Here is a 27,874-nt window from a genome sequence, read left to right on the forward strand (position 1 = left end):
CGATCCCATCCCACTGGGTGGAGTCCAGCACAGCAGAGGTGATATATCCTGTACCAAGGTCCAACCCAAAGCTCACTGACCTAGAGTGGCACCTATCATTGCTAATTAAAATTCTCATCCTCTGTGGCCTCATCCTTCTCTCTCTCCTGTCCTATAACCCACCCCCTGAACTCTTCATTCCTCTAACTCCTTCCCTTCCCATTCCTTGCCCAGCATATTGGCCATGCCATCAGATGCCTGGTGCTATTCTCTGGAACCCCCTCCTCTGTACTCTCCGCCTTAAGGCCTGAACATAGAAGCAATAAGCTTCTTCCTCACCCGACACCCACACCTCCCTGACCCAAAGGCAACTGAGGCCAATGATGCAGTCTGGGCTGAGGTCACATGACTCAGCAAAGGCAGGACTGGGATGACGTTTGACTCTTGCTTTGTGCTAACCTCTCCGGTTGAGTAAGCAGGGCAGGGTATTTTTGTGAATGAGTTTCTGTCTGACATGAGAACAAAGGAATGGCTGGAAATTTCAAAAAGACCAAAGTCCATCGATTGTACCTTCTACCACCCTGATAGTCACGTGACACAATGAGAATGGACTAAACACAGCAGCCAATGTGCATCAATGAATCCACAACAGACCCAAACATGAGGTGAGGAAAACCCCAGTGAGAGAGAGCTCTGAGAACCACAGGTCCAAACTCGCCTGTTCCTCCTGAGGACATTACACTTACCACGCGTCATATCGAAATTAGTCATTAACTGTATCCCAAAATATCATCTTCTGACCAGATTCCTCTACAATGCATGGATCTCTCTGAAGTTCTCCTGACCCTGGGCCCCCAGCTGTCCTGTGCTACAACACCCCACCCAGGGACCCCAATCCCAGTGACCTGTGCCTCGGTCTCTCCTGCAGGCCTCCTGAACCCTGCACCCCTCAGACCTGACGTGGCAGCACTTACGTGTCGAGTGAAATAGTAAAAACTCATCATCATGACGAAAATCATGGCTACCATGGAAAACCGAGATGGCACCACAAGTGACCTGCGGAAACAAACAGGATGTGAGGTCAATCTCCAACACCACATACAAGTGAATGACAGACTCAGTCAGGGTCAAGAGTCAGTCAGGGTCAGAGACAGTCAGGTCAAGAGTCAACTGGGGTTAGAGACAATCAGGGTCAAAAGTAAGTCAGGGTCATGGGGCAATCAGGGTCAAGAGTCAGTCAGAGTTGGTCGAGTCAAGAGTCAATTGAGGTCAGAGTCGATCAGAGTCAAGTGTTGATCAGGGTCAATCATGCTCAAGGGTCAATCAGGGTCAAGAGTCGATCAGGGTCAAGAGTCACTCAGGGTCAGAGTTGATCAAGGGTTGACTAGGGTCAATTAGGATTGACTAGGGTCAAGGGTCGATCAGGGTCAAGATTCAATCAGGGTCAAGAGTCGATCAGGGTTGATCAGGGTCAAGGGCCAATCAGGGTCAATCAGAGTCAGTCAGAACATCATCACTGTTCTACTCCCAGACCTGACCAAAGCTAAAACATCCCCATGTTTCACCGTCTCTCTTGTGGTACATACGAACAAACGAACCTAGAATCAGGAGTAGGCCATTCAGCCCCTCGAGCCTGCTCCGCCATTCAATAAGATCATGGCTGATCTGAATGTAACCTCAACCCCACATTCCTGCCTACCCCCGATAACCTTTCACCCCCTTGTTAATCGAGAATCTATCCAGCTCTGCCTTAAAAATATTCAAACTCTGCTTCCACCGCCTTTTGAGGAAGAGAGTTCCAAAGACTCACCAACCTCTGAGAGAAAACATTTCTCCTCATCTCTGTCTGAAATGGGCGATCCCTTATTTTTAACCAGTGACCCCTAGTTCTAGATTCTCCCACAAGTGGAAACATCCTTTTATTTATTGATTCCAGGGATTTGGCATCATTGACAAGGTCTGCAGTTATTCCCCATCACGAGGAGTCCCTGCCCTCTCTCACCTCTTTTTCCCACATGACTATCCCACTCTCTCTATCTTGTTTCTCCCGGAATATTTCCCAAGCTAACCTCCCCTTACTCAGCCTTGAAAACCAGCTGTGATATCAGTGTCCTCAGCTGGATTCACTCTCACTCCTGCAGCACTAACCCTCGCTGGCCCATCCTTCCTTGGCATTCACACTTGCAATGTGAGAGTTGGTGGGAAAGCTGGTATTTTCTGCCCATCCCTGGTTGCCCTGGGAAAGCTTTTTGAAATGTTGGCAGCGGTTTAATACCAGCTGGGCAGCTTGTTGGGCTACATCTGGGCGCAGTCTTGGTTTGGAGCTGAAGTCATATTGGCCAATCTCAAGCCTGAACAACAAGCTGCACCTACAAGGCATCTTCAATATAGGAAAACAGCCCAAGGTGCTTCTCAGGAACGCCATCTGAGCCACATGAGGTACGAGAACATCTGACCAAAAACTTGGTCAAAGTGATACGTTTTAAGGACTATATGAAAGGAGAGAGAGGTGGAGAGGTTTCAGGAGGGACTTCCAGAGCTTAGGGCCCAGGCAGCTGAAGGCACGGCCGCCAACGATGGAGTGATTAAAACTGGGAATGCAGATAAGGCCAGGACTGGAGAAGAGCAGGGATCTTGGAGAGTTGTAGGGCTGGAAGAGGTTAAAGAGGTCAGAAGCGAGGCCATAACGGGATTTGAAAACAGGAATAAGGATTTTAAACTAGAGTTGTTGCTGGATCGGGAATCAGTGTAAGTCAGCAAGCACAGAGGTAACAGGCGAATGGGGCTGGGTGTGAATTACAATGGGAGTCTGTAATGACATTACAATTGTCAAATGTACATTAGCAAAGGTATTGATGAGAGTTTCAGCAGCAGATGGGCAGTCATAGGGTTGGAGGTGGGCAGTATTACAGAGGTGGAAGTCGTGATCTTAGGAATGGAGCAGAAATTGGGCCAGAACCTCAGCTCAGAGTCAGACAGGCCATGACAATAGTGAACAGTCTTATTCAGCCTTAGAGAATGACCAGGGAGAGGGTGGAGTTGGAGGCTCAGGAATACGACAGTGCAGAGGGAGTTTACTCTGTATCTAACCCCGTGCTGTACCTGTCCTGGGAGTGTTTGATGGGGACAGTGTAGAGGGAGCTTTACTCTGTATCTAACCTCGTGCTGTACCTGTCCTGGGAGTGTTTGATGGGGACAGTGTAGAGGGAGCTTTGCTCTGTATCTAACCCCGTGCTGTACCTGCCCTGGGAGTGTTTGATGGGGACAGTGTAGAGGGAGCTTTGCTCTGTATCTAACCCCGTGCTGTACCTGCCCTGGGAGTGTTTGATGGGGACAGTGTAGAGGGAGCTTTAGTCTGTATCTAACCCTGTGCTGTACCTGCCCTGGGAGTGTTTGATGGGGACAGTGTAGAGGGAGCTTTGCTCTGTATCTAACCCCGTGCTGTACCTGCCCTGGGAGTGTTTGATGGGGACAGTGTAGAGGGAGTTTTACTCGGTATCTAACCCCTTGCTGTACCTGTCCTGGGAGTGTTTGATGGGGACAGTGTAGAGGGAGCTTTACTCTGTATCTAACCCCGTGCTGTACCTGTCCTGGGAGTGTTTGATGGGGACAGTGTAGAGGGAGCTTTGCTCTGTATCTAACCCCGTGCTGTACCTGCCCTGGGAGTGTTTGATGGGGACAGTGTAGAGGGAGCTTTGCTCTGTATCTAACCCCGTGCTGTACCTGCCCTGGGAGTGTTTGATGGGGACAGTGTAGAGGGAGTTTTACTCGGTATCTAACCCCTTGCTGTACCTGTCCTGGGAGTGTTTGATGGGGACAGTGTAGAGGGAGCTTTACTCTGTATCTAGCCCCGTGCTGTACCTGTCCTGGGCGTGTTTGATGGGGACAGTGTAGAGAGAGCTTTGCTCTGTATCTAACCCCGTGCTGTACATGCCCTGCGAGTGTTTGATGGTGTCAGTGTAGAGGGAGCTTTACTCTGTATCTAACCTGTGCTGTACCTGTCCTGGGAGTGTTTGATGAGGACGGTGTAGAGGGAGCTTTACTCTGTATCTAACCCCGTGCTGTACCTGTCCTGGGAGTGTTTGATGGGGACAGTGTAGAGGGAGCTTTGCTCTGTATCTAACCTCGTGCTGTACCTGCCCTGCGAGTGTTTGATGTGGACAGTGTAGAGGGAGCTTTACTCTCTATCTAACCCTGTGCTGTACCTGTCCTGGGAGTGTTTGATGGGGACAGTGTAGAGGGAGCTTTGCTCTGTATCTAACCCCGTGCTGTTCATGCCCTGGGAGTGTTTGATGGGGACAGTGTAGAGGGAGCTTTACTCTCTATCTAACCCTGTGCTGTACCTGTCCTGGGAGTGTTTGATGGGGACAGTGTAGAGGGAGCTTTACTCTGTATCTAACCTCGTGCTGTACCTGCCCTGGGAGTGTTTGATGTGGACAGTGTAGAGGGAGCTTTACTCTCTATCTAACCGTGTGCTGTACCTGTCCTGGGAGTGTTTGATGGGGACAGTGTAGAGGGAGCTTTACTCTGTATCTAACCTCGCGCTGTACCTGTCCTGCGAGTTTTTGACGGGGACAGTGTAGAGGGAGCTTTACTCTGTATCTAACCCCGTGCTGTACCTGTCCTGGGAGTGTTTGACGGGGACAGTGTAGAGGGAGCTTTACTCTGTATCTAACCCCGTGCTGTACCTGTCCTGGGAGTGTTTGATGGGAACGGGTAGAGTGAGCTTTACTCTGTTTCTAACCCCGTGTGGTACCTGTCCTGGGAGTGTTTGATGGGGACAGTGTAGAGGGAGTTTTACTCGGTATCTAACCCCGTGCTGTAGAGAGTCCAGTTCTCTATACTTAGACACATGTAACTGACTATGGAAGCCTCAGCAAGTTCCTGATCCTCAATTGTAAACTTGAGAATGTCCTGAGCCCGCCTCTGGTACTTTGCTGCATTTCACATCTTCCCACAACCTTTAATCTCTTGAACCCTGAACATTCAACCAGAAAATCTGCCAATTTGCTGAACCGCTCGGAGCTTTAGGAACCTCGCTCTGTCCAGCCTGGATTCACAAGCAGACAGCTGCAGTAATAATGCTGTTTTTAACTTGAGCCCCTAATTTGTTGCTGCTCTGTCATCACTTACTGAAATTCCTGGAAGCGCTCCCGGTCATATTCTTCATAGAGCTCCCTCCAGCCCAGGATACTGACCAAGCCACAGGCTCCAGTGATGATGAGCATCAGGAAGACCTTCACCATGTGGCTGACCTGTACCAGCATCGTCGTGGCGATGAGCGCCAGCACTGAGATGTAGCTGTAGTATTTTGGTTGTTTTGCGCAGCTCCTGCCCATCTGGGTCAGGTTTCCATTCGAGGAAGCTCGGTAACTGTGCAGGCAGCTTAACTTGGGAAGAAAACCCCAACATTACTCAACACCAGGACCAATCCAAAAAAAACAGTCAGAATACCAAAAACATCACCAAAACCCCCACAACACACCCACCAACATAACCCTCATCCCCAACATAACTAACACCCTAACCCTCACCAAAACCAACACCAAACACCCAATGGAACCCGCACCATGACCCCACCCCCACCATAACCCCCACCCCCACGTCCTCACCATTACCCCCACCACCAATGTTCTCTCACCCTGGCATTCACTCCGTCTTCACAATGAACAATTTACCCAGATGAGTCTCCGTAATTCAGAACTTCTAATACTTGAGTTCGATGTGAAGTGAACTCACTCACACAGATCAGGAACTCTCCTAGTTCCTTGTGGGAACACCAAAGGGTTATGATGTCACCAATCAGTTTCCATGGGGCAGAAAGGGTCATGTCCTGTTTAAGAGAGCGAGGGTTGGGGGGGGCTCTGGTCGAAGTTAATGAGGGTGGGGGTTATTCTGGTCTAAGGGAATGAGGGTGGGGGTTTTTCTCGTCTAAGGCAATGAGGGTGGGGGTTGTTCTGGTCTAAGGGAATGAGGGTGGGGGTTGTTCTGGTCTAAGGCAATGAGGATGGGGGTTGTTCTGGTCTAAGGGAATGAGGGTGGGGGTTGTTCTGGTCTAAGGGAATGAGGGTGGGGGTTGTTCTGGTCTAAGGCAATGAGGGTGGGGGTTGTTCTGGTCTAAGGGAATGAGGGTGGGGTTGTTCTGGTCTAAGGGAATGAGGGTGGGGGTTGTTCTGGTCTAAGGGAATGAGGATGGGGGTTGTTCTGGTCTAAGGGAATGAGGGTGGGGGTTGTTCTGGTCTAAGGGAACGAGGGTGGATGCTGGGATGAAGGGTTATCTTATGAGGAAAGGTTGAGCAGGTTGGGTCTATACTCATTGGAGTTTAGAAGAATGAGAGGTGATTTTATAGAAATGTAAGATTGTGAATATGCCTGACAGGGTCGATACTGGAGATTGTGAATATGCCTGACAGGGTCGATACTGGAGATTGTGAATATGCCTGACAGGGTCGATACTGGAGATTGTGAATATGCCTGACAGGGTCGATACTGGAGATTGTGAATATGCCTGACAGGGTCGATACTGGAGATTGTGAATATGCCTGACAGGGTCGATACTGGAGATTGTGAATATGCCTGACAGGGTCGATACTGGAGATTGTGAATATGCCTGACAGGGTCGATACTGGAGATTGTGAATATGCCTGACACGGTCGATACTGGAGATTGTGAATATGCCTGACAGGGTCGATACTGGAGATTGTGAATATGCCTGACAGGGTCGATACTGGAGATTGTGAATATGCCTGACAGGGTCGATACTGGGAGGACGTTCTCCTTGTGGGGGAGTGTATAACTGGGGCCACAGCTTCAAAATAAGGCATCTCCCATTTAAGGTATGAAAAAGGAGGAATTAGGCTGAGTTAGACAGATTTTTGATTGATAAGGGAGTCGAGGGTTGTGGGGAACAGGCAGGAAAGTGGAGTTGAGGCCTGGGGCAGATCAGCCATGATCTTATTGAATGGCGGGGCAGTTTTGAGGGGTTGAATGGCCTCCTGCTCCTAATTTGTATGTCCATCTGAAACAGACTGACACAGACACACAAAACTGATACACAAATGCATACAAACACACAGACATGCCATTAACACAGAATCTGCTATCTAAAGATTTATTTCAGAGATAGCCCACTGCTAATAGGCCCAGGGCTCTGTCCTGGACTCCCCATTGACGCAATCTGTTGCCTTCATTGCCCAAATGAGAACTCCATCATGTGGAAAATTTGCCACACACTCCAAACAGGCGACTCATTACCTGACTGAAAGCAGATAATTACAGGTCCCTGGGTTACACATTAACCAGATGAGTCACCGCTTCTATGGTTCAAAGGTCACACCTGATCGGGTCCATAGCGTTCCACCAAACACCGGGATAGCTTTCTCTCACTCAAAATATTGCAAATCACAAGTCATTTACAAGTCAGCAATTGAGACTCAGAAGGAAAAATCAGTAAAAACTGGAAAATAAGAACACTGGTCTGAACCGTTCATTCATTCTGGGCAGAGAGCTGGAGTATAGACTTTGTGCACGGTTAAATTACCCCACAGTTAGTAACAGAAAGGGCAAGTCAGCCAGGGTTCCTGCTCCTGATCACTGTCCAGTGATCCCTGGGTTAGAGAGAGAGAGAGAGGGGAAATCAGCCAGGGTTCCTGCTCCTGATCACTGTCCAGTGATCCCTGGGTTAGAGAGAGAGGGGAAATCAGCCACAGCTCCTGCTCCTGATCACTGTCCAGTGATCCCTGGGTTAGAGAGAGAGAGAGGGGAAATCAGCCAAGGTTTCTGCTCCTGATCACTGTCCAGTGATCCCTGGGTTAGAGAAAGAGAGGGGAAATCAGCCAGGGTTCCTGCTCCTGATCACTGTCCAGTGATCCCTGGGTTAGAGAGAGAGAGAGGGGAAATTAGCCAGGGTTCCTGCTCCTGATCACTGTCCAGTGATCACTGGGTTAGAGAAAGAGAGGGGAAATCAGCCAGGGTTCCTGCTCCTGATCACTGTCCAGTGATCCCTGGGTTAGAGAGAGAGGGGAAATCAGCCAGGGTTCCTGCTCCTGATCACTGTCCAGTGATCCCTGGGTTAGAGAGAGAGAGGGGAAATCAGCCAGGGTTCCTGCTCCTGATCACTGTCCAGTGATCCCTGGGTTAGAGAGAGAGAGGGGAAATCAGCCAGGGTTCCTGCTCCTGATCACTGTCCAGTGATCCCTGGGTTAGAGAGAGAGAGGGGAAATCAGCCAGGGTTCCTGCTCCTGATCACTGCCCAGTGACCCCTGCGTTAGAGAGAGAGAGAGGGGAAATCAGCCAGGGTTCCTGCTCCAGGTCACTATCCAGTGATCCCTGGGTTAGAGAGAGAGAGAGAGGGGAAATCAGCCAGGGTTCCTGGTCCTGATCACTGTCCAGTGATCCCTGGGTTAGAAAGAGAGAGGGGAAATCAGCCAGGGTTCCTGCTCCTGATCACTGTCCAGTGACCCCTGGGTTAGAGAGAGAGAGAGGGGAAATCAGCCAGGGTTCCTGCTCCTGATCACTATCCAGTGATCCCTGGGTTAGAGAGAGAGGGGAAATCAGCCAGGGTTCCTGGTCCTGATCACTGTCCAGTGACCCCTGGGTTAGAGAGAGAGAGAGGGGAAATCAGCCAGGGTTCCTGCTCCTGATCACTATCCAGTGAGCCTTGGCTTGCCATCATTTACAAAGTACATGTTTTATACATTCAAAGGCCAAAGTGGACGAGCTGACATTTGCCTCTTTGAAATCCATTTGCTCCAGTTTTACCCATCCAATGAATCAGCTCATTTCTCTTCATAATCTTCTGCCCCCACCTGTGCAATGTCACCTATCAGCAAATTTGGTTCTGTAACTTTGATCCTATCATTTAATTAGTTAATAAATACAGTGAACAGTTGAGGCCAGTACACAGATCCTCGTGAGATGCCATCAATCAGATCCTGCCCATGATCCCAACTCCATCCAGCCGCTCAGCCACTTTTCAAACCAGGTCAGTAAGTTGCCTTCAATTTCATAAACCGTTTCTTACAAGTGACTTCATCAAAAGCCTTATGTAGGTTCATATAAATAAGATTCATAGATAATCTCCTGTCCATGACTTCAGTCACCTCTTCAAAATCCTCGACCTGGTTCACCAGGTCTGATCTACCCTTTACAAATTCATCTCTCTGATCAGCAGAAAATGTCCCCTCTGTTCCGTTTTGCTATCTTTAAATATAGACCCTAGTAATTTCCCAACAACTGGTCAATAATTCCCTGGTTTCCCGCTCATCTTTCTTAAATAGCAGAGTAACAATCTTCCAACTTAAACAAACTGCTGCCAAATTGAGAGAAAGTTTGGAAGGTTCTTGTCAGGGAGTCAGTAAATATTCTCGTCTAATTCCTGTAAAACTCTGGGATTGAAAGCAGCTGGAGGTAAGGATTTGTCACTTTCTCGTGCTGTTGTTTGCTCCATTACTGTTGTTTTGTTTACGCTAATTTTTGTGAGTCCCTGTCCCTGATTTAATATTTGTTTCCTTGGGATGTCTGCCATTCTGACCTCTTCCCTCACTGTCAAATATTGGCGCAGTTTGTGTGCACGTATGTGTGTCAGTGCGCGCATGTGCCTCTGTGTGTGTATGTGTGTCTGTGTGTGTGTGTGTCTGTGTGCACATGTGCCTGTGTGTGTATGTGTCTGTGTGTGTATGTGTGTCTGTGTGTGTATGTGTATCTGTGTGCACATGTGCCTGTGCGTGTATGTGTATCTGTGTGTGCATGTGTGTCTGTGTATCTGTGTGCACATGTGTCTGTGCGTGTATGTGTATCTGTGTGCGCATGTATGTCTGTGCGTGTATGTGTCTGTGTGTGTATGTGTATCTGTGTGCGCATGTGTGCCTGTGCGTGCATGTGTCTGTGCATGTATGTGTCTGTGCGTGTATGTGTATCTGTGTGCGCATGTGTGCCTGTGCGTGCATGTGTCTGTGCGTGCATGTGTCTCTGTGTGCGTATGTGTCTCTGTGTGTGTATGTGTATCTGTGTGCGCATGTGTCTGTGCGTGCATGTGTCTGTGTGTGTATGTGTATCTGTGTGCGCATGTGTCTGTGCGTGCATGTGTCTGTGTGTGTATGTGTATCTATGTGCGCATGTGTCTGTGCGTACATGTGTCTGTGTGTGTATGTGTATCTGTGTGCGCATGTGTCTGTGCGTGCATGTGTCTGTGTGTGTATGTGTATCTGTGTGCGCATGTGTCTGTGCGTGCATGTGTCTGTGTGTGTATGTGTATCTGTGTGCGCATGTGTCTGTGCGTGCATGTGTCTGTGTGTGTATGTGTCTCTGTGTGCGCATGTGTCTGTGCGTGCATGTGTCTCTGTGTGTGTATGTGTATCTGTGTGCGCATGTGTGCCTGTGTGTGCATGTGTCTGTGCGTGCATGTGTCTGTGCGTGCATGTGTCTGTGCGTGCATGTGTCTGTGTGTGTATGTGTCTCTGTGTGTGTATGTGTATCTGTGTGTGTATGTGTATCTGTGTGCGCATGTGTGCCTGTGTGTGTATGTGTCTCTGTGTGTGTATGTGTATCTGTGTGCGCATGTGTGCCTGTGTGTGCATGTGTCTGTGCGTGCATGTGTCTGTGTGTGCATGTGTCTGTGCGTGCATGTGTCTGTGTGTGTATGTGTCTCTGTGCGTGCATGTGTCTGTGCGTGCATGTGTGTCTGTGCGTGCATGTGTCTGTGTGTGTATGTGTCTGTGCGTGCATGTGTCTGTGTGTGTATGTGTCTGTGCGTGCATGTGTCTGTGTGTGTATGTGTCTGTGCGTGCATGTGTCTGTGTGTGTATGTGTCTGTGCGTGCATGTATGTCTGTGCGTGCATGTGTCTGTGCGTGCATGTATGTCTGTGCGTGCATGTGTGTCTGTGTCTGCATGTGTGTGCACACATGCATGTGTGTGTGTTCATATTTCTCTGTGTATATGTCTATACACATGTCACTGTTTGTGTGCATCTGTGTGTGTGGGATGGAGGCCGAAGGCACACTCACCATGTCTACAATATCTGCAGCAGTGAGAATGAGGATAGCAGCCATTGCCCACGTGTTCCGGGCCCAGCGAGTCCTGTCAATCCACATCGAGAACAGGACCAATTTCTTGGGGAATACCTGAAGAGGAACAAAATTGTTCACATCAGCAGCTGGGGAAGCAGGTCTCTGGGCACAGTTAACATTATGGGCAACAATCAAGAGGGAAAATACAGGGCTTTATATGGAGAATAACCGATCCCCAGGTAGGGATGGAGGCAGGGCCTCTGACTGTGGACTCACCCTGGGGAAGATGGCAGCAAGAGAACACAGAGTGAGGATCAGGAGCAGAATCTGCCCGACAATGAATGTGATGTAATTCACCAGCAGTCTATGAAAAAGAGAGAGGCCAGTCACAGGAAAACAGAATTTAACTTAGATCCACCCCTGACCCCACCCTCCAACCGACCCCAGTCCCAGGGCCCAAGCAGCCAGCCCATGTTGGCCTAGACCCTTCACATGAGGAAATAGTTTGAATCAGTTACTTGCCCAGTTCCCAAATCCCTTCAATCTGCTTTTCCTCCATCCCCCTCTCCAAACTAATCTTGAATGTTGACATTGTTTCTCCCTCAACCACGACCCAAAGCCTCACAATGTTCTACATGAAGAAGCTTCTCCTGTTCCCTGTTCTAAATCTCTTACATTTAGTCTGGTGTCTCCGGTCCATTGTTCTAGAGCATCAACAACTGGAACCAGTCTGCTTCTATCTAACCTGTATCATCCTTAAAGGGGTTAACAAACCTCGAACATATTGCCCTGTAATCTGTCCACTGGTCAACTGTGGCCCAATATGGGAGCGTCCAACAAATCAACAGAAGCAAACCCAGACTCCGAGGGCCCTTGACCAACCCCCACTCACCCGGGATCAATGAAAAGCTGCACCAAAAAGGTGAAGAAGAGAACGAGACAGGAGCAGCTAAATGCTGCCCCACTCTGTTTCTCTCTCTCCACTGAGAAGCGGCTCTCCAGCTCCGGGTCAGTGAATCGCATCGAGAGGCGGTTTGTGGATTTTCCTTTCAGCCTGTTAAAGGGGACAGCAAGAGAGTGAGTAAATGGAGTTGGACATTCTAAAGCACCTAGCAACCATCCCCCTCCCTCTCACACCGTTGTCCCACACTCACTCTGAATCCAGGGAATCCCACTGCTTAGTCCCATTCTCTAATCCCACTCCCAGCTCCCATTCCCATATTGCACTGTCTGATCCACAGCAGGCGGAGGCCGGGACTTCCCAGGTCCCCAGCACTCGGAGGAGCTGCTGGAGGCCAGAACGTTGCTGAGTCCGAGTCAGATGAAGAGCCTCTGGACTCGGTCATGTCACAGTTGCTGGAGCTGCAAAGACAAACTCGGGAACATCAGGAAGTCCGCTGCACTCCTCAGGTTGCAAGGCATGATGGAGGAGTCCGTCCGGCTTCAGGCTGAGGTGATAGCGCCGGCATTGCCAATGCACCGAGGTCAACACTGGTAGGATGGTGGCTGCCATGGGGACCTTGGTCCAGGACGTCGCTCCTGCACTGCTGCATGGGCTGAACTCCATCGCTGGTGCCCTAGTCGGTCTCCAACACTGTGTACACGAGAGGGATGCCGGGCAGCTCATCTCATCCAGCCTCCCCTTCTCCTCACGGAGTCAGCCTGGGGCCCTCGGGCACCCATAGGGAGGAGGATCAGCAGGTCCACACCCCAGGGCTATCCACCCCACCCACCCCCTCCACCGCCCCCTGCCACCCCCCTGACCCCCACCCCCCGACCTCCCACCCCACTGCAGCAGCTCTGTCGGGAGTGATACTCACGCCTGCACTGTCTCCCGCTCTAACAGGGCTGCATTCAATAAATGGTTCAGTTCCAGCTGGTTCTGTTGAGCATCCATCACCTGCTCGGATATATCTCGTAATCGCAGGCGTCTCCGAGGGTTGGGAAATGAAGGGTTAACAACCTACAGAGGGAACAGATTGGATTGGGAGAGCGAGTGAGTGGCAGGGCTACACAGTCAGTGTTTCCCAAGAAGAGTCATATGGACTCAAAACGTTATCTCTGTTTCTCCCTCCACAGATATAGCCAGAACTGCTGAGATTTTCCAGCATTTCCTGTTTTTATTTCAGATTTCCAACATCGGTGGTACTTTGCTTTTATAACAGTCAGTGTTTTTGTGGTTTATTCTGGTTCAGGAACATCTCACACACAAACACTTCATCCAGCCGCTCATGGTGAGGAATGAGCTTTTCCCACTTACACCTCCTCCAGACCCACTGGCTCTTTCCTAACTTGACCCATTCCTACAAAAGCAAAATACCGCGGATGCTGGAAATCCAAAATAAAAACAGAAAATGCTGGGAAAACTCAGCAGGTCTGACAGCGTCTGTGGAGAGAGAGAGAGAGTTAATGTTTTAGATTGATGGCCTGTCACCAGAGTTTCATACTCAGACTGCTGAGTATTTTCAGCATTTTCTGTTTTTACTTCACGTTTACATTTTCAGTCCGACAGTCGGTGTTGCAATAAGTGCAGCAGTCACTAAAATAGCCTGGCAATCTCCTCCAACAACCACTCCTATTTATATAGCACTTCAGCATCATAAACTGGCTCAAGGTGTGCCCTTGCTCAGTGACACTCTGAGTCAGAGGAAGCAGTTCAATAGTTCCTGTGCTGGCAGCTGGACTCAGACCTCACCGGTATGGGCACGTTACAGATATCACTTCATATATTCGAGGTCTTCAGACTGATACAGGCCACACACAGAGTTCGCAGGTATCACAGGCACCTTCCTGCAGCAAGGACTCAATGTACAATGCACTTGGAAGAATCTCGACAGATCATTCATTGCCACTCTGCTCTGTGCCAGCCCATGTCCTGAGTCGCTCACTCACCCGAGTGTCAAGATCCTCAGGGTCATCAGGGCTGGTGCAGGTGGTGTGGAGGCTGCCATTACAGTCTGTGGTGTTGATCAACAGCGGCAAGTTTCCATTAGATGATGTGAGAGACAACTTCTAAAAAAGAGCAGAGGGTGATCACTGGTTAAATCAAGAGGGAGAGAGAGAGAGAGAGAGGAGAGGGAGAGAGGTATCACTGGTTAAATCGAGAGAGAGAGAGAGAGGGAGCAAGAACGAGAGAGAGAGAGGGGTCACTGGTTAAATCGAGAGAGAGAGGAGAGGGAGTGAGGGATCACTGGTTAAATCAAGAGAGAGAGAGAGCGGGAAAGGGGGAGAGAGAAGGAGAGAGGGGGCACTGGTTAAATCAAGAGAGAGAAAGAGAAAAGGAGAGGGAGAGAGGGATCACTGGTTAAATCGAGAGAGAGAGAGAGAGAGCGGGAAAGGGAGAGAGAGAGAGAGGGAATGAGGGATCACTGGTTAAATCAAGACAGAGAGAGGGAGTGGGAAAGGGAGAGAGAGGAGAGAGGGTCACTGGTTAAATCGAAAGAGAGAGGGAGAGAGGGGTCACTGGTTTAAATCAAGAGAGAGAGGGATAGAGGGATCACTGGTTAAATCAAGAAAGAGAGGGAGAGCGAGAGAGAGCTGAATTATATGACCAATGGAAGAATGAAGTGGATAGATGGACATGGCTTATGTCCTCACCAAAAGGAAAACAAGGTATGGCCTTGGCAGTTTCACTTCCCACCAGAAGTAGGATCAGGTGCAAAGTATTTCCATAGCTAGCAGCTCATCATTTGGATGCTGAGGAATATTTGGACAATCTCTTAAAATTTAAGATTTATAAGAAAGGTGATCTGCTAAATGCATATGAGACAGGGTCAGACTTTGATAAATTTAGACAGATGGATGGTTATTCCATAGAAGTTATGAAAGTTAATAGATTCTATACAAGATTGCAGAGATTCGATTTGGAAATTCCTAATTCAGTGCTTGCTTTCAAATTGTTGGACTGTGCTCTAATATGGAACATGGGTGGGCTCCTGGTCTTAACTGGAGTTCGATTCTCAGGAAGAGATCATTTTTGGAACAGATTTCTGAAGCTTTAAACAAAACTCTGGGGAAACATTCATTTCCAGCCCCTTTCATAACACAAATGAGACCTCCAGTGGTAAAAGGTAGAGGATTCAATGGTAGCAACATTTCAAGACCATTCAGATATGGGACACAAGTGTCAATACGAAAGAAAAGCCACAAACAAAAGGAATGAGGATAGAGACCCTTTCGGTATCTCTAACAGACAACTGGACTTGGATAATGATGGTAGGAGAATGAACCCCAGGAATATCTCAGGAATGGTCAACAGATGTTTCAGATGTAACCCAAGATATCATTATGCAATGAACTGTCTGAAGCAGATTAATGGGGTTTTTGGAATGACACATGGCACTGAAGGTTCAGAAGGGGAAGATGATGATACTGATCAATCAGGGGGAATTGTCCTGGTCACAAGAAGCTTTAGTCTGGTAATGGGTGTGCTGGTTGCAGACTCATTCAGTTGTGCTGGGTTAGACAGTCGGTGCACATCCACAGTATGTGGAGTGGGTTGGTTAAAGCGTTATCTGGATTCTCTAAATAGAAAGACCGAAGTAAGGTGAATGAATATGAAAGTTCTACTTACTTCAGGTTTAGGGATGACAACATATTAAAGTCACTAAAGAGCAGTGATTCCATGTAAAAATAGCCAGAGTAAACCACTTTATTAGCACAAATGCAGTTTCCTTACTGTTGAGTCAGTCATCTATGAAAAAGGCTCAAATAAAATTAGATATGGAACATGATCAGGCAACTGTTTGGGAGAAATCTGTAGATATATAGTTCACACAATTGGGATATTATTGTACCCCTTTAACAAGACCTAACGTGTCTGATCACAATGTTAAACACATGTTGATGACATCGGGGGTAGGAGTTTAAAGGAAAGGCATTTTTTAATACTATCAGTTTGCCCATCTGTCTTGTCATAGGTTAAAAATCCTACTAAAGGATGCATGGGTAATGGATGATGGATATACTGACTTACTGAAGCGATCAGTCAGAAATGCGATATGTTTAAAAAAAATAGGAGGTCACCACCATGGCCTGTAGTGAGTCTCCCATCAGCGAGAGATTTCAATGAAATTGTAGCTATGGACTTGAAGGTATGGGATAAAGGCAAAAATATGTTTCTCTTGCACTTCATAGACATGGCAACTAGATTCAGTCTGTCAACAGTAAAATACAGTAAAGGCAAAAAGATAATTGTGGACAAGATAATAGAAAAATGGAAAGGAATTGGACTGGGAGAACCAGCTAAATTCTTAACTAACAATGGTGAGGTGGGGGGGGAATTTTTAAAATTCTTTCACTTGAGCTAGGTCAGAATTTTTATTGCACATCCCTAATTGACCTTGAGAAAAAATTGCTAGTGATGAATTTAAATTCATGTGTGAAAATATGAACATCGTAGTGATAAGCACAGTAGTGGAAAGTCCCTTTAGTAATGGGGCTTGTGGAAGAAATCAGACACTAATTGATGAGATCCTTCACAATCTTAGCTGACCAACCGAGCTATAAACTGACTTCTGCCCTTGGGTTGGCAGTCCGTGCGAAGAATTCACTTCAAATGGTTGGGGGCTAGAATCCCTATTGGTTAGTTTATAGGAGAAACCCAAAACCACCTTTGGTGATGCAGGATCATCTCCCGGCCTTGGGAGGGACTACAATTAGTTCCGTTTTTTCTGAGCATTTGAATGCCCTACGTGCAGGGAAAGGGCATTTATCAAGGCTGAGGTGTCCGAAAATTCGGTGAGACTTCCAGCATTGCATAAGGTGATTTAAAATACTATTTAATTCAGGGGACATGGTATATTACAAAGGAAAAGGGCAGAAAAAGTGGAAAGGCCCAGGTAAGGTTATAGGCAGTGATGGAAAAAGTGATTTTACACCATGGCAATCAAACTGTTAGGCTAGTTGAAAGCACCTTAGCTGCTGAAACACTGGCATCAGTAGAAGCAATAGGGATGGGGATGTACGTATCTAAAATTATGAAGGGAATCTTATACAAGGGGCAATCTGAGAAATGTCTGCCTATGGAGTGCTATGTGGATAACCGCTCTCTTTGGGACAATGTTCATTCAACAAAGGATGTCACTGCAAAAAGGTTGAAGATCGACCTTGCGAGAAGAAAGGAAATCTTGGAAAGAAGAGAGATTTTAAAATAAAATGGGTGGATACAAGTTACCAATTGTCAGAGTATTTTGTGAAGAGAGGTGCTTGCTCCAAGAAATTATTAGATGTACTGGGAGAGGGGACACCTTGTGTTATAATGAGAATATGGAAAACCGATATTTCCTTTGATTGCTTTGTAATTATTCATACATGTTAAAGAAGAGAAGTTTAGTTTAATGAAGGGGATCTGTTAATGGTTGGCTATACTAGAATGTTAGACACAGAATATGAAAAAAATATAATTTTGTTTCTTTTTGATTAGTTTGAAAGATTGTTTTTGTGTTTTCAAAAGTTTTAATTTAAAGAAAAGCAGGGAATCTGTCAGTCTTATCAACAACATTGTGAAGGTTTGTTTAAGTCAATTCCATTAAGGGAAACAGGTGATGGGTATTTGAATACCTATAAATAGGGGATGACTGGGACACTGGGGGCAGAATTTTGCCACTGGTGAGCAGGGGGCGGGGCCCACTCGCCGACGGGTAAAATGATGCGGGATGAGGTCGGGAGGAACCCCTGACGTTTTCCGGCCCCATTTAAATTTTCAGGAAGGTGGGGGCTCAGCAAAATCAGCTGTGGGCCCACCGACCTGTCAATGGCCAATTGAGGCCACTGACAGGATCATTAAAACAATTAAAGGACCTGCCTGTCCAACCTTAAAGTCAGCGGGTCGGCCAGGAGCCCCGGCGGCAAATAGAGAAAACATGAAACCTCATCCACTGGCGGGATGAAGTTTCCTGTAGGGTTTTAAAAATTATAATAAAGTTATTCTGTAAATTATGAACATGTCCCAAGTCATGTGACATTGTCACATCAGGGGAACATGTAAGGGAAATTTATTTTTTCTATTTTTAATATGTTTCAAAGTCCAGGCAATCTCCCTGAGGCTGCACTTAGCCTCAGGGAGGTGTGCGCTCTATCGTGTGCATGCGTGAAAGAGCGCACTCTCGATTTTAGGGATTCCCCCCGCCCGCACAGGGAGAGCATAGCGCTTCCCGCCGGACATCACGCTGGGTGGGCCTTAATTGGCCCGCCCACGTAAAATGGCGGCGCAGGATCGGCTCCCCACCCGCCAGAGATTGGGTCAGGCCCGCCCGCCCGACAGGCAGAAAATACTGCTCCAGGTGTGGGTGAGGAGTGTTGACACTGAACAAAGTCAATAAACTCCGCAAGGAAAAGCTGTGTCTTAGTTGTGACTTCACCAACCAACGTAGATCCAGTTCACACACCAGGTTGATTCCTGGGGTGAAGGGCTTGTCTTATGAGGAAACAGATTGGGCCTGTACCCATTGGAGTTTGAAAGAATGAGAGTTGATCTTATTGAAACATATATCTGATTCTGAGGGGGCTTGACAGGGTGGATTCTGGGAAGATGTTTCCTCTCATGGGGGAATCTAGAACCAGGGAAGACAGTTTCAGAGTAAGGGGTCTCATTTCAGACTGAGATGAAGAGGAATTTCTTCTCTGAGAGGGTCGTTGGTATTTGGAATTCTCTTCCCCAGAGAGCAGCGGAGGCCGGGTCACTGAATATAATCAGGGCTGAGTTAGACAGGTTTTTGATCGATGAGGGAGCCCACAGCTATGGGGGCAGGCAGGAAAACGGAGTTAAGGCCACAATCGGACCAGCCATGATCTTATTGACTGCTGGAGCAGGATTGAGGGGCCACATGGCAAACTCCCACCTTATTTCTTATGATCTGATAAATCAATGAGAGAGAGAGAGTGTGATTGTGATTAAATAGGGGACAGACAGGCAGAGGAAGAGAGAATGTGGTTAAATCAGGGAGAGGAATTGGCAGTTCAGTCAAGAGTCCGAGGATCCCCTGTTCTCCCACGCCCCAGGACTCACCACTCCATTGATCCCATTCCTGACAGCCGCTGATTTTGGCACCACCACCAGGTATGTCTTGATCCCCTTCTCCTTCAAATACTCGTTCCTCTTTTCCCCTTCTCCTGGTTCAAGCTCAAACTCTCCGTTCAGGCAATTGCAGGTGCTCTGAGAGATGTGGACTCTCCTGTCAACAGAGGTCAGATTCAGTACACTGGCCTTTCTGGCCCTCATTGGGAAATGGGTATGCTCAATCTTACTCCTTCTCAACAGGGGTTGGGTGAGGAGACATGACTTGGGCAGGAGGAATCCTGAAATGGACTATGACCAGCTGCTGCACCCTCTGTGTGGGCAATGGGGAGTGTCAGTGTACCTCAGGCAGCACGCACAACTCTGAATCAGGAGGTCATGGGTCAAGCTCTACTCAAGAGACTTCAAAATTCCGGGTTCAGTACTGAGGGAGCGCTGCACTGTCAGAGGGTCAGTACTGAGGGAGTGCTGCACTGTCAGAGGGTCAGTACTGAGGGAGTGCTGCACTGTCGGAGGGTCAGTACTGAGGGAGTGCTGCACTGTCAGAGGGTCAGTACTGAGGGAGTGCTGCACTGTCAGAGGGTCAGTACTGAGGGAGTGCTGCACTGTCGGAGGGTCAGTACTGAGGGAGCGCTGTACTATCAGAGGGTCAGTACTGAGGGAGTGCTGCACTGTCAGAAGGTCAGTACTGAGGGAGTGCTGCACTGTCGGAGATTCAGTACTGAGGGAGCACTGCACTGTCGGAGGGTCAGTACTGAGGGAGTGCTGCACTGTCAGAGGGTCAGTACTGAGGGAGTGCTGCACTGTCAGAGGGTCAGTACTGAGGGAGTGCTGCACTGTCGGAGGGTCAGTACTGAGGGAGCGCTGTACTATCAGAGGGTCAGTACTGAGGGAGTGCTGCACTGTCAGAAGGTCAGTACTGAGGGAGTGCTGCACTGTCGGAGATTCAGTACTGAGGGAGCACTGCACTGTCGGAGGGTCAGTACTGAGGGAGCGCTGCGCTGTCGGGGGTTCAGTACTGAGGGAGCGTTGCACTGTCAGGGATTCAGTACTGAGGGAGCGTTGCACTGTCAGGGATTTAGTACTGAGGGAGTGCGGCACTGTCAGAGGGTCAGTACTGAGGGAGTGCTGCACTGTCGGGGGTTCAGTACTGAGGGAGTGCTGCACTGTCGGAGGGTCAGTACTGAGGGAGTGCTGCACCGTCGGGGGTTCAGTACTGACGGAGCGCTGCACTGTTGGAGGTGCTGTCTTTTGCATATGAACATGTGATTAAGGAGCAGAAGTTGGCCCCTCGAGCCTGCTCTGCCATTCAATAAGATCATGGCTGATCTAAATGTGACCACAACCCACATTCCTGCCTACCCCCGATAACCTTTCAGCCGATAACCTTTCGACCCCCCCTTGCATATCAAGAATCTATCTAGCTCAGCCTTAAAAATATTGAAGACTCTGCTTCCACAGCCTTTTGAGGAAGAGAGTTCCAAAGACTCTCAACCCTCTTGAGAGAAAAAAATTCTCATCTCTGTTTTAAATGAGCGACCCCTTATTTTTAAACAGTGATCCCTAGTTCTAGATTCTCCCACAAGAGGAAACATCCTTTCCACACCCACCCTGTCAAGACCCCTCAGGATCTTATATGTTTCAACCAAGTCGCCTCTTAATCTTCTAAATTCCAGTGGATACAACCCTAACCTGTCCAACCTTTCCTCATAAGACAATCCACTCATTCCTGGTATTAGTCTGGTAAACCTTCTTTGATCTTCTTCCAATGCATTTACATCTTGCCTTAAATAAGGAGACCAGTGCTATACACAATACTCCAGATGTGGTCTCACCAGTGCCCTGTACAACTGAAGCATAACCTCCCTACTTTTGTAATCAATTCCCCTCACAATAAACGATAACATTCTATTAGTTTTCCTAACTACTTACTGTACCTGCATACCAGCCTTTTGTGATTCATGCACTAGGACACCCAGATCCCTCTGAATCTGAGCTCTGCAATCTCTCACCATTTAGATAAAATGTTACTTTTTCATTCTTCCTGCTAAAATGGGCAATTTCACACCTGTCCTTGTTATACTCTATTTGCCAGATCTTTGCCCACTCACTTAACCCATCTATATCCCTTTGTAGCCTCCTTATGTCCTCTTCACAACTTATCAGATGTCTTCTGGAAATCTAAGTACAGTTCATCCACCAGTTCCCCTTTATCCACAGCACATGTAACTCCTTCAAAGAACTCCAATAATTGGTTAAACATGATTTCCCTTTCACAAAACCATGTTGACTCTGCCTGATGGCCTTGAATTTTTTTAAGTGCCCTGCTATAACATCTTTAATAGCAGCTTGTAACATTTTCCCTATGACAGATGTTAAGCTAACTGGCCTATAGCTTCCTGTCTCCCTCCCTTTTTGAATAAAGAAGTTACATTTGCTATTTTCCATCTTTTTGGAACCTTCCCCAAATCTAGGGAATTTTGGAAAATTAAAACAAATGCATCAACTATCTCACTAGCCACTTCTTTCAAGACCTTAGGATCAAGTCTATCTGGACCTGGGGCTTTGTCAGCCTGCAGCCCCAATTTACTCAGTACCACTTCCCTGGTGATTGTAATTTTCCTGAGTTCCTCCTCCCTTCCATTTCCTGATTTACAGCTATTTCTGGGATGTTACTTGAATCCTCTATAGTGAAGACCGATGGAAATTACCTGTTCAATTCATCTGCCATCTCCTTATTTTCCATTATTAATTCCCCAGACTCACTTTCTATAGGACCAATGCTCACTTTGTTAACTTGTTTCTTTTTAAAATATTTATAGAAACTCTTATTATCTGTTTTTTTTCCGTTGTTTAAAAAAGGCTCCAAAAGTAAACCAGGTAATTAAAGGGCAGTGAGCCTGACGTCAGTAGTAGGTAAATTATTGGAAGGTGTTCTGAGAGATCGGATATACAATTATTTGGACAGCCAAGGGCTGATTAAGGATAGTCAGCATGGCTTTGTGCGTGGTAGGTCGTGTTTAACGAACCTTGTAGAGTTTTTTGAGGAGGTTACCAAGAAAGTAGATGAAGGAAAGGCTGTGGATGTTGTCTACATGGACTTTAGTAAGGTCTTTGACAAGGTCCCACATGGGAGGTTAGTTCAGAAGGTTCAGACACTTGGTATCCATGGAGAGGTTGTAAACTGGATTGGAAATTGGCTGTGTGGGAGAAGACAGAGAGTGGTAGTGGATGATTGCTTCTCAGACTGGAGGTCTGTGACTAGTGGTGTGCCTCAGGGATCTGTGCTGGGACCATTGTTGTTTGTTGTCTATATCAATGATCTGGATGATAATGTGGTAAATTGGATCAGCAAGTTTGCTGATGACACTAAGATTGGAGGCATTGTGGGCAGCGAGGAAGGCTTTCAAAGCTTGCAGAGAGATCTGGACCAACTGGAAAAATGGGCCAGAAAATGGCAGATGGAATTTAATGCGGAAAACTGTGAGGTGTTGCATTTTGGAAGGACAAACCAAGGTAGGATATACACAGTAAATGGTAAGGCACTGAGGAGTGTGGAGGAACAAAGGGATCTGGGAGTTCAGATACATAATTCCCTGAAAGTGGCGTCACAGGTAGACAGGGTTGTAATGAAAACTTCTGGCATACCGGCCTTCATAAATCAAAGTATTGAGTATAGGAGTTGGGATGTTATGGTGAGGTTGTATAGGACATTGGTGAGGCCAACTTTGGAGTATTGTGTGCAGTTCTGGTCACCTAACTACAGGAAGGATATCAGTAAGATTGAGAGAGTGCAGAGAAGATTTACTAGGATGTTGCCGGGTCTTAAGGAGTTGAGTTACAGGGAAAGATTAAACAGGTTAGGACTTTATTCCTTGGCGCGTAGAAGAATGAGGGGAGATTTGATAGAAGTTCACAAAATTGTGAGGGGTATAGACAGAGTAAATGCGAGTAGGCTCTTTCCACTTAGATTAGGAGAGATAAACACGAGAGGACATGGTTTTAGGGTGAAAGGGGAAAGGTTTAGGGGGAACATTAGGGGGAACTTCTTCACTCAGAGAGTAGTGAGATTGTGGAACGAGCTACCATCTGACGTGGTAAATGCGGGCTCACTCTTAAGTTTTAAGAATAAATTAGATAGATACATGGATGGGAGAGGTCTGCAGGGTTATGGACTAGGTGCAGGTCAATGGGACTAGCGGAATAATATTTCAGCACAGACTAGAAGGGCCGAATGGCCTGTTTTCTGTGCTGTAGTGTTCTATGGTTCTATGTTTTTATATTTCTGGCATAGCTTTCTCTTGTACTCTAAATTTTCCCTGCTTATTAATCTTTTAGTCATTCTTTGCTATTCTTTCCAATGTCCTGACCTGCCACCCGTCTTTGGTAATTATTTGCTTTTTCTTTAAGTTTGATACTGTCTTCAACATTTTTAGTTAACCACGGACAGTGGGCCCACCCCTTGGAATTTTTCTTTCTCATTGGAATGTATCTATTCTGTGTATTCTGAAATATCCCTTTAAATGTCTCCCTCTGAACTTCCATTGACACGTCCCTTAACCTCATTTGCCAGTTCACTCTAGCCAGCTCTGCTTTCCTGCCCTCATAATTGCCCTTATTGGTTCACTTTTTAAAAAATTCATTTACAGGATGGGCCAGCATTTATTGCCCATCCCTAATTGCCCTTGAGAAAGTGTTGGTGAGCTGCCTTAGAGCCATAGAGGTCTACAGCACAGAAAAAGGCCCTTCGGCCCATCGAGTCTGTGCTGGTCAAACAAGCACCTAACTATTCTAATCCCATTTTCCAGCACTAGGCCCATAGCCTTGAATGCCATTGCATCGCAAGTGCACATCCAAATACTTGTTAAATATTATGAGGGTTTCTGCTTCTACCACCCTTTCAGGCAGCGAGTTCCAGATTCCCACCACCCTCTTGAGCCGCTGCAGTCCGTGCGGTGTAGGTACACCCACAGTGCTGTTAGGAAGGGAGTTCCAAGATTTTGACCCAGCGACAGTGATCATTTCCCATATTAATACCTTTCTCTCTTGCCTTTTCTCTAACCTTTGATTTACCACATCTTCCCAATTATACCGTTAAACTGTGGCCCCACTTTGGGTGGATGGAAAAGACCCCATGACGCTATCTGAAGAACAAACAGCTTCTTCCATTATTCATTCAACCAACAAAGCTAGAAAGCAGATGATCTGGTCATTTTCACATCGCTGTGTGTGCAACTGTGTGAAATGGGTGGGATTGGAACATATCCCTGCCAATTACAGGAGCTGAGGAGCAACTGGCTGCAGATGGGACGAGACCTCCCCACCCCCACCCCCACCGCCATGGCTGAAGCCCCGCCTCTAGTCAATCTGATTGGCCAGTAACTGTGTAGTCCCAGCAGCGCCAATGGCAGCAGTGACCAGGACTAGAACTACAGGGAGTCCCCAGATTCGAACCCAGCCCCAGTAATGGAGGGGGTGGGGGGCTGTCTCACAGTGGGGAGGGGAGCAGAGGCACCGGGGGTGGGAAGAGAGGCATGGGGACTTGATGATGAAGAGGTGTTTAGGGGGGAGGGGGGAAGGAGCATCCATTGGGGTCAGACCTTGGTCGGGAGTGGGGAGGGCACCCAATGTAGGAAGGGGCCATTGAACGAGGCCCACCCTCTGCACCCTAAGCCTGAGCAGGATAATCTGCCCCCCAAACCCCTCTTGCCAGTCTCAAAATTGAGGTCGCTTCCTGCCCCATGTAAAACTGCTGGCAGGTCGGGGGTGGGAAGGCACTGGGGAATTTTAGACACCCTCCCCCGCCTCCCCCACCGCCTGTCTGTTTGTTTTTGGTGAGATTTGGCCAGTTTGGTCAATAAACAGCTTCAAATAATAATACCCACCCAGGGATACCACCAGCCTCCATCTTGTTTGCCAGTGTCACATCTGTGGACCAGACATCGTATTGCCAGTTCTTCTGCCCCAGGACTCCACCCAGGACTGTGCCAGTGTGGATCCCAACTCGCATATTCACCTCGGTTTTAGTCTTTTCGCGAACATACCTACAACAGAGAAACCTGTCAGTGGCAAGGAAGAAGGTGGAGGAATGACGAGAGCGCCCAAAATAGTGGCACCACAAGCACCCAGCACCCAATATGCAGCACCCAGCGCCCACTCTGCAAAGAGCCCACTTTCAGAGTCCTCCCTCTTGACCCCACGCTGAAGTCCCAGTGCACAGGCACAACCTCCCCAAGGAGAGATTCTGCTCTCCAGAATGGGGCCTAGTGGAGACACTCATTATCAGGACCCTGTTTAAAGGGGAATTTCCCCAATGGGGAGTGCCCCTGGCTATTCAGGGCCTTGGGTCTGATGCCTATAAGCAATGAGCTTTAGCAGAGGGCGCACCCAGCAAGCTAAGTTTGCACACCAACACCACCGCCCCATGTCTGTGGTAATGCTACGTGTGGATCCTCCTGGTCCTCAGTGTAGGTTAGGGAGGCCCAGGCTGCAAACCCAACCTCAGCTTCAGACCCACAAGGGAAACAGCTTTTTAGATCAGAGGCTTAAAGGAAGGACAGTCACCAGGTTTTGGTCCAGGACCTGACTGAACCCTGTCATTAGTCTGGGGCCTGTTGTTGGTCCAGGGCCTGTGGGATCGCTGGGGCCCTGTCAAAATGTACTCACGAGATGGCGTCGACCATTGCCAGACCCATGTGGATGCAGCAGGCAGCATGATCATCCCGGTTATCTGGTAATCCACAGATACAGTAATAACAATCCCCCAGGATCTTGATCCGCAGCTGATGGTATTTCTGAGGGAAGGAAGGAGATTATTATCTCCTGGTAGCCCAATGGTGAGGAACAGTCACATTTAAAGGTCATAGTCACCTGCTGCCCATCAACTCACAACTCACACCATCCACTCAGTCTGTCTAATTCCAGCCTGTGCACATTGTGAGCATGTGTGCACTGAGTGTCCACGATGTGTCTACACACAGCGCGACTGTGTGTGCCCAGCGGGGGTGGGGAGTGGGGAGCGGGGAGCGTGCACCAGGTGTGGGTGCGGGTGTGGGTGTGGGGAGCGGGGAGTTTGCGCTGGGTGTGGGTGGGGAGCGTGCGCCGGGTGTGGGCGGGGAGTGTGCGCCAGGTGTGGGTGTGGGTGGGGAGCGTGCGCCGGGTGCGGGTGCGGGTGTGGGGAGCGGGGAGTTTGCACCGGGTCAGGACAGACTCACCGCTGCCAGTTTATCAAAGCGAGCAAAGAGCTCATTGAGGAGTTTGACGAGTTCCTGAGCATTGCAGCTCGATGATAACTGGGTGAAGCCGACAATATCAGCAAAGAGGATGCTGCAGGAGCAAGAAAAACATATTAAAAGCTGCAGATGCCCAGCACCAACACACACACAAGAACATAAAAAATAGGAGCAGGAGTAGACCATTCGGCCCATCAAGCCTGCTCTGCCATTCAATACGATCATGGCTGATCTTGGGCTTCAACTCCACTTTCCCACCCGCTCCCCATATCCCTTAATCCCCTGAGAGATCAAAAATCTGTCTATCCCAGCCCTAAATGTATTCAATGATGGAGCATCCACAACGCCCTGGGGTACAGAATTCCAAACATTCCCAATCCTTTTGGTGAAGTAATTTCTCCTCATCTCAGTCCTAAATGATCGGCCCCTTATCCTGAGACTGGGCCCCCGTGTTTTAGATTCTCCGACCAGGGGAAACAATCTCTCAGCCTCCACCCTGTCAAATCCCTTCAGAATCTTGTATGTTTCAATGGAATGGCCTCTCATCCTTCTAAACTCCATAAAATATAATCCCAATTTACTCAGCCTCTTATCATAGGACAATCCCCTCATCCCAATCTAGTGAACCTTCGCTGTGCAGCTTCCAATGCAAGTTTATCCTTTCTTAAATACGGAGACAAAAACTACACACAGTATTCCAGATGTGGTCTCACCAAAACCCTGTACAATTGTAGCCTTATTCTTGTACCCCGATCCCCTTGTAATAAAGGTTAACAAGCCATTTGCCTTCCTAACTACTTGCTGTACCTACATGCTAACTTTCTGTGTTCCTTGTAAGAGCACACCCAAGTCTCTTTTAATATCAACACTTGCAAGTTTCTCACTTTAAAATATATTCTGTTTTCCTATTCTTACAACCAAAGAAAAAAAAGTGAATAACTTCACACTTCCCCACGTTATACTCCATCTGCCATCTTGTTGCAGCCTCTCTGTGTCCTCCCCACAGTTTACCTTCCCACCCAGCTTGGTACCATCAGCAAACTTAGATACATTACTCTCTGTCCTTTCATCTAAATCAGTAACTGAGGCCCCAGCACTGATCCTTGTGACACTCCGCTATTCACTGCCTGCCAACCTGAAAAAGCCCCATTTATGTCCACTCTCTGCTTTCTGTTAACCAATCCTCTATCCATGCTAATTAATATATTATCCCCAACTCCATGAGCCCTTATATAAAAGCAAAATACTGCGGATGCTGGAAATCCAAAACAAAAACAAAAATACCTGGAAAAACTCAGCAGGTCTGACAGCATCTGCGGAGAGGAACACAGTTAACGTTTCGAGTCCATATAACTCTTCATCTTCACCAGCCTCTGCATTCAAAGGATCATCCTCCGCCATTTCCGCCAACTCTTCCCTTCACCCCCCCCCGGCGGCATTCCGCAGGGATCGTTCCCTCCGGGACACCCTGGTCCACTCCTCCATCACCCCTACACCTCAACCCCCTCCCACGGCACCTTCCCATGCCCACGCAAAAGATGCAACACCTGCCCCTTGACTTCTCCTCTCCTCACCGTCCAAGGGCCCAACACTCCTTTCAAGTGAAGCAGCATTTCACTTGCACTTCCCTCAATTTAG

At 48.0% G+C, this 27,874-nt stretch overlaps 1 protein-coding gene across 1 annotated transcript in view; it reads right to left on the reverse strand.

Annotated features, from left to right (window-relative positions):
* Positions 1-26,330, reverse strand: part of adcy3a (adenylate cyclase 3a) — a gene marked incomplete at its 5' end in the record, with an annotated part of 54,113 nt that extends 27,783 nt beyond the window's left edge. Inside the window, 11 exons of the mRNA XM_078536718.1 lie at positions 954-1,035; positions 5,113-5,369; positions 10,985-11,101; positions 11,264-11,351; positions 11,880-12,041; positions 12,808-12,950; positions 13,880-13,999; positions 18,996-19,161; positions 24,890-25,048; positions 25,671-25,798; positions 26,219-26,330. Of these exons, the coding sequence (XP_078392844.1) occupies positions 954-1,035; positions 5,113-5,369; positions 10,985-11,101; positions 11,264-11,351; positions 11,880-12,041; positions 12,808-12,950; positions 13,880-13,999; positions 18,996-19,161; positions 24,890-25,048; positions 25,671-25,798; positions 26,219-26,330 (1,534 nt within the window). The remainder of the gene's footprint in view (positions 1-953; positions 1,036-5,112; positions 5,370-10,984; positions 11,102-11,263; positions 11,352-11,879; positions 12,042-12,807; positions 12,951-13,879; positions 14,000-18,995; positions 19,162-24,889; positions 25,049-25,670; positions 25,799-26,218) is intronic.
* Between the last annotated feature and the right edge of the window lie 1,544 nt (positions 26,331-27,874).

This window comes from Cetorhinus maximus, unplaced genomic scaffold, assembly GCF_964194155.1.
Source record: "Cetorhinus maximus unplaced genomic scaffold, sCetMax3.hap1.1 HAP1_SCAFFOLD_1447, whole genome shotgun sequence".
Taxonomy (NCBI): domain Eukaryota; kingdom Metazoa; phylum Chordata; class Chondrichthyes; order Lamniformes; family Cetorhinidae; genus Cetorhinus; species Cetorhinus maximus.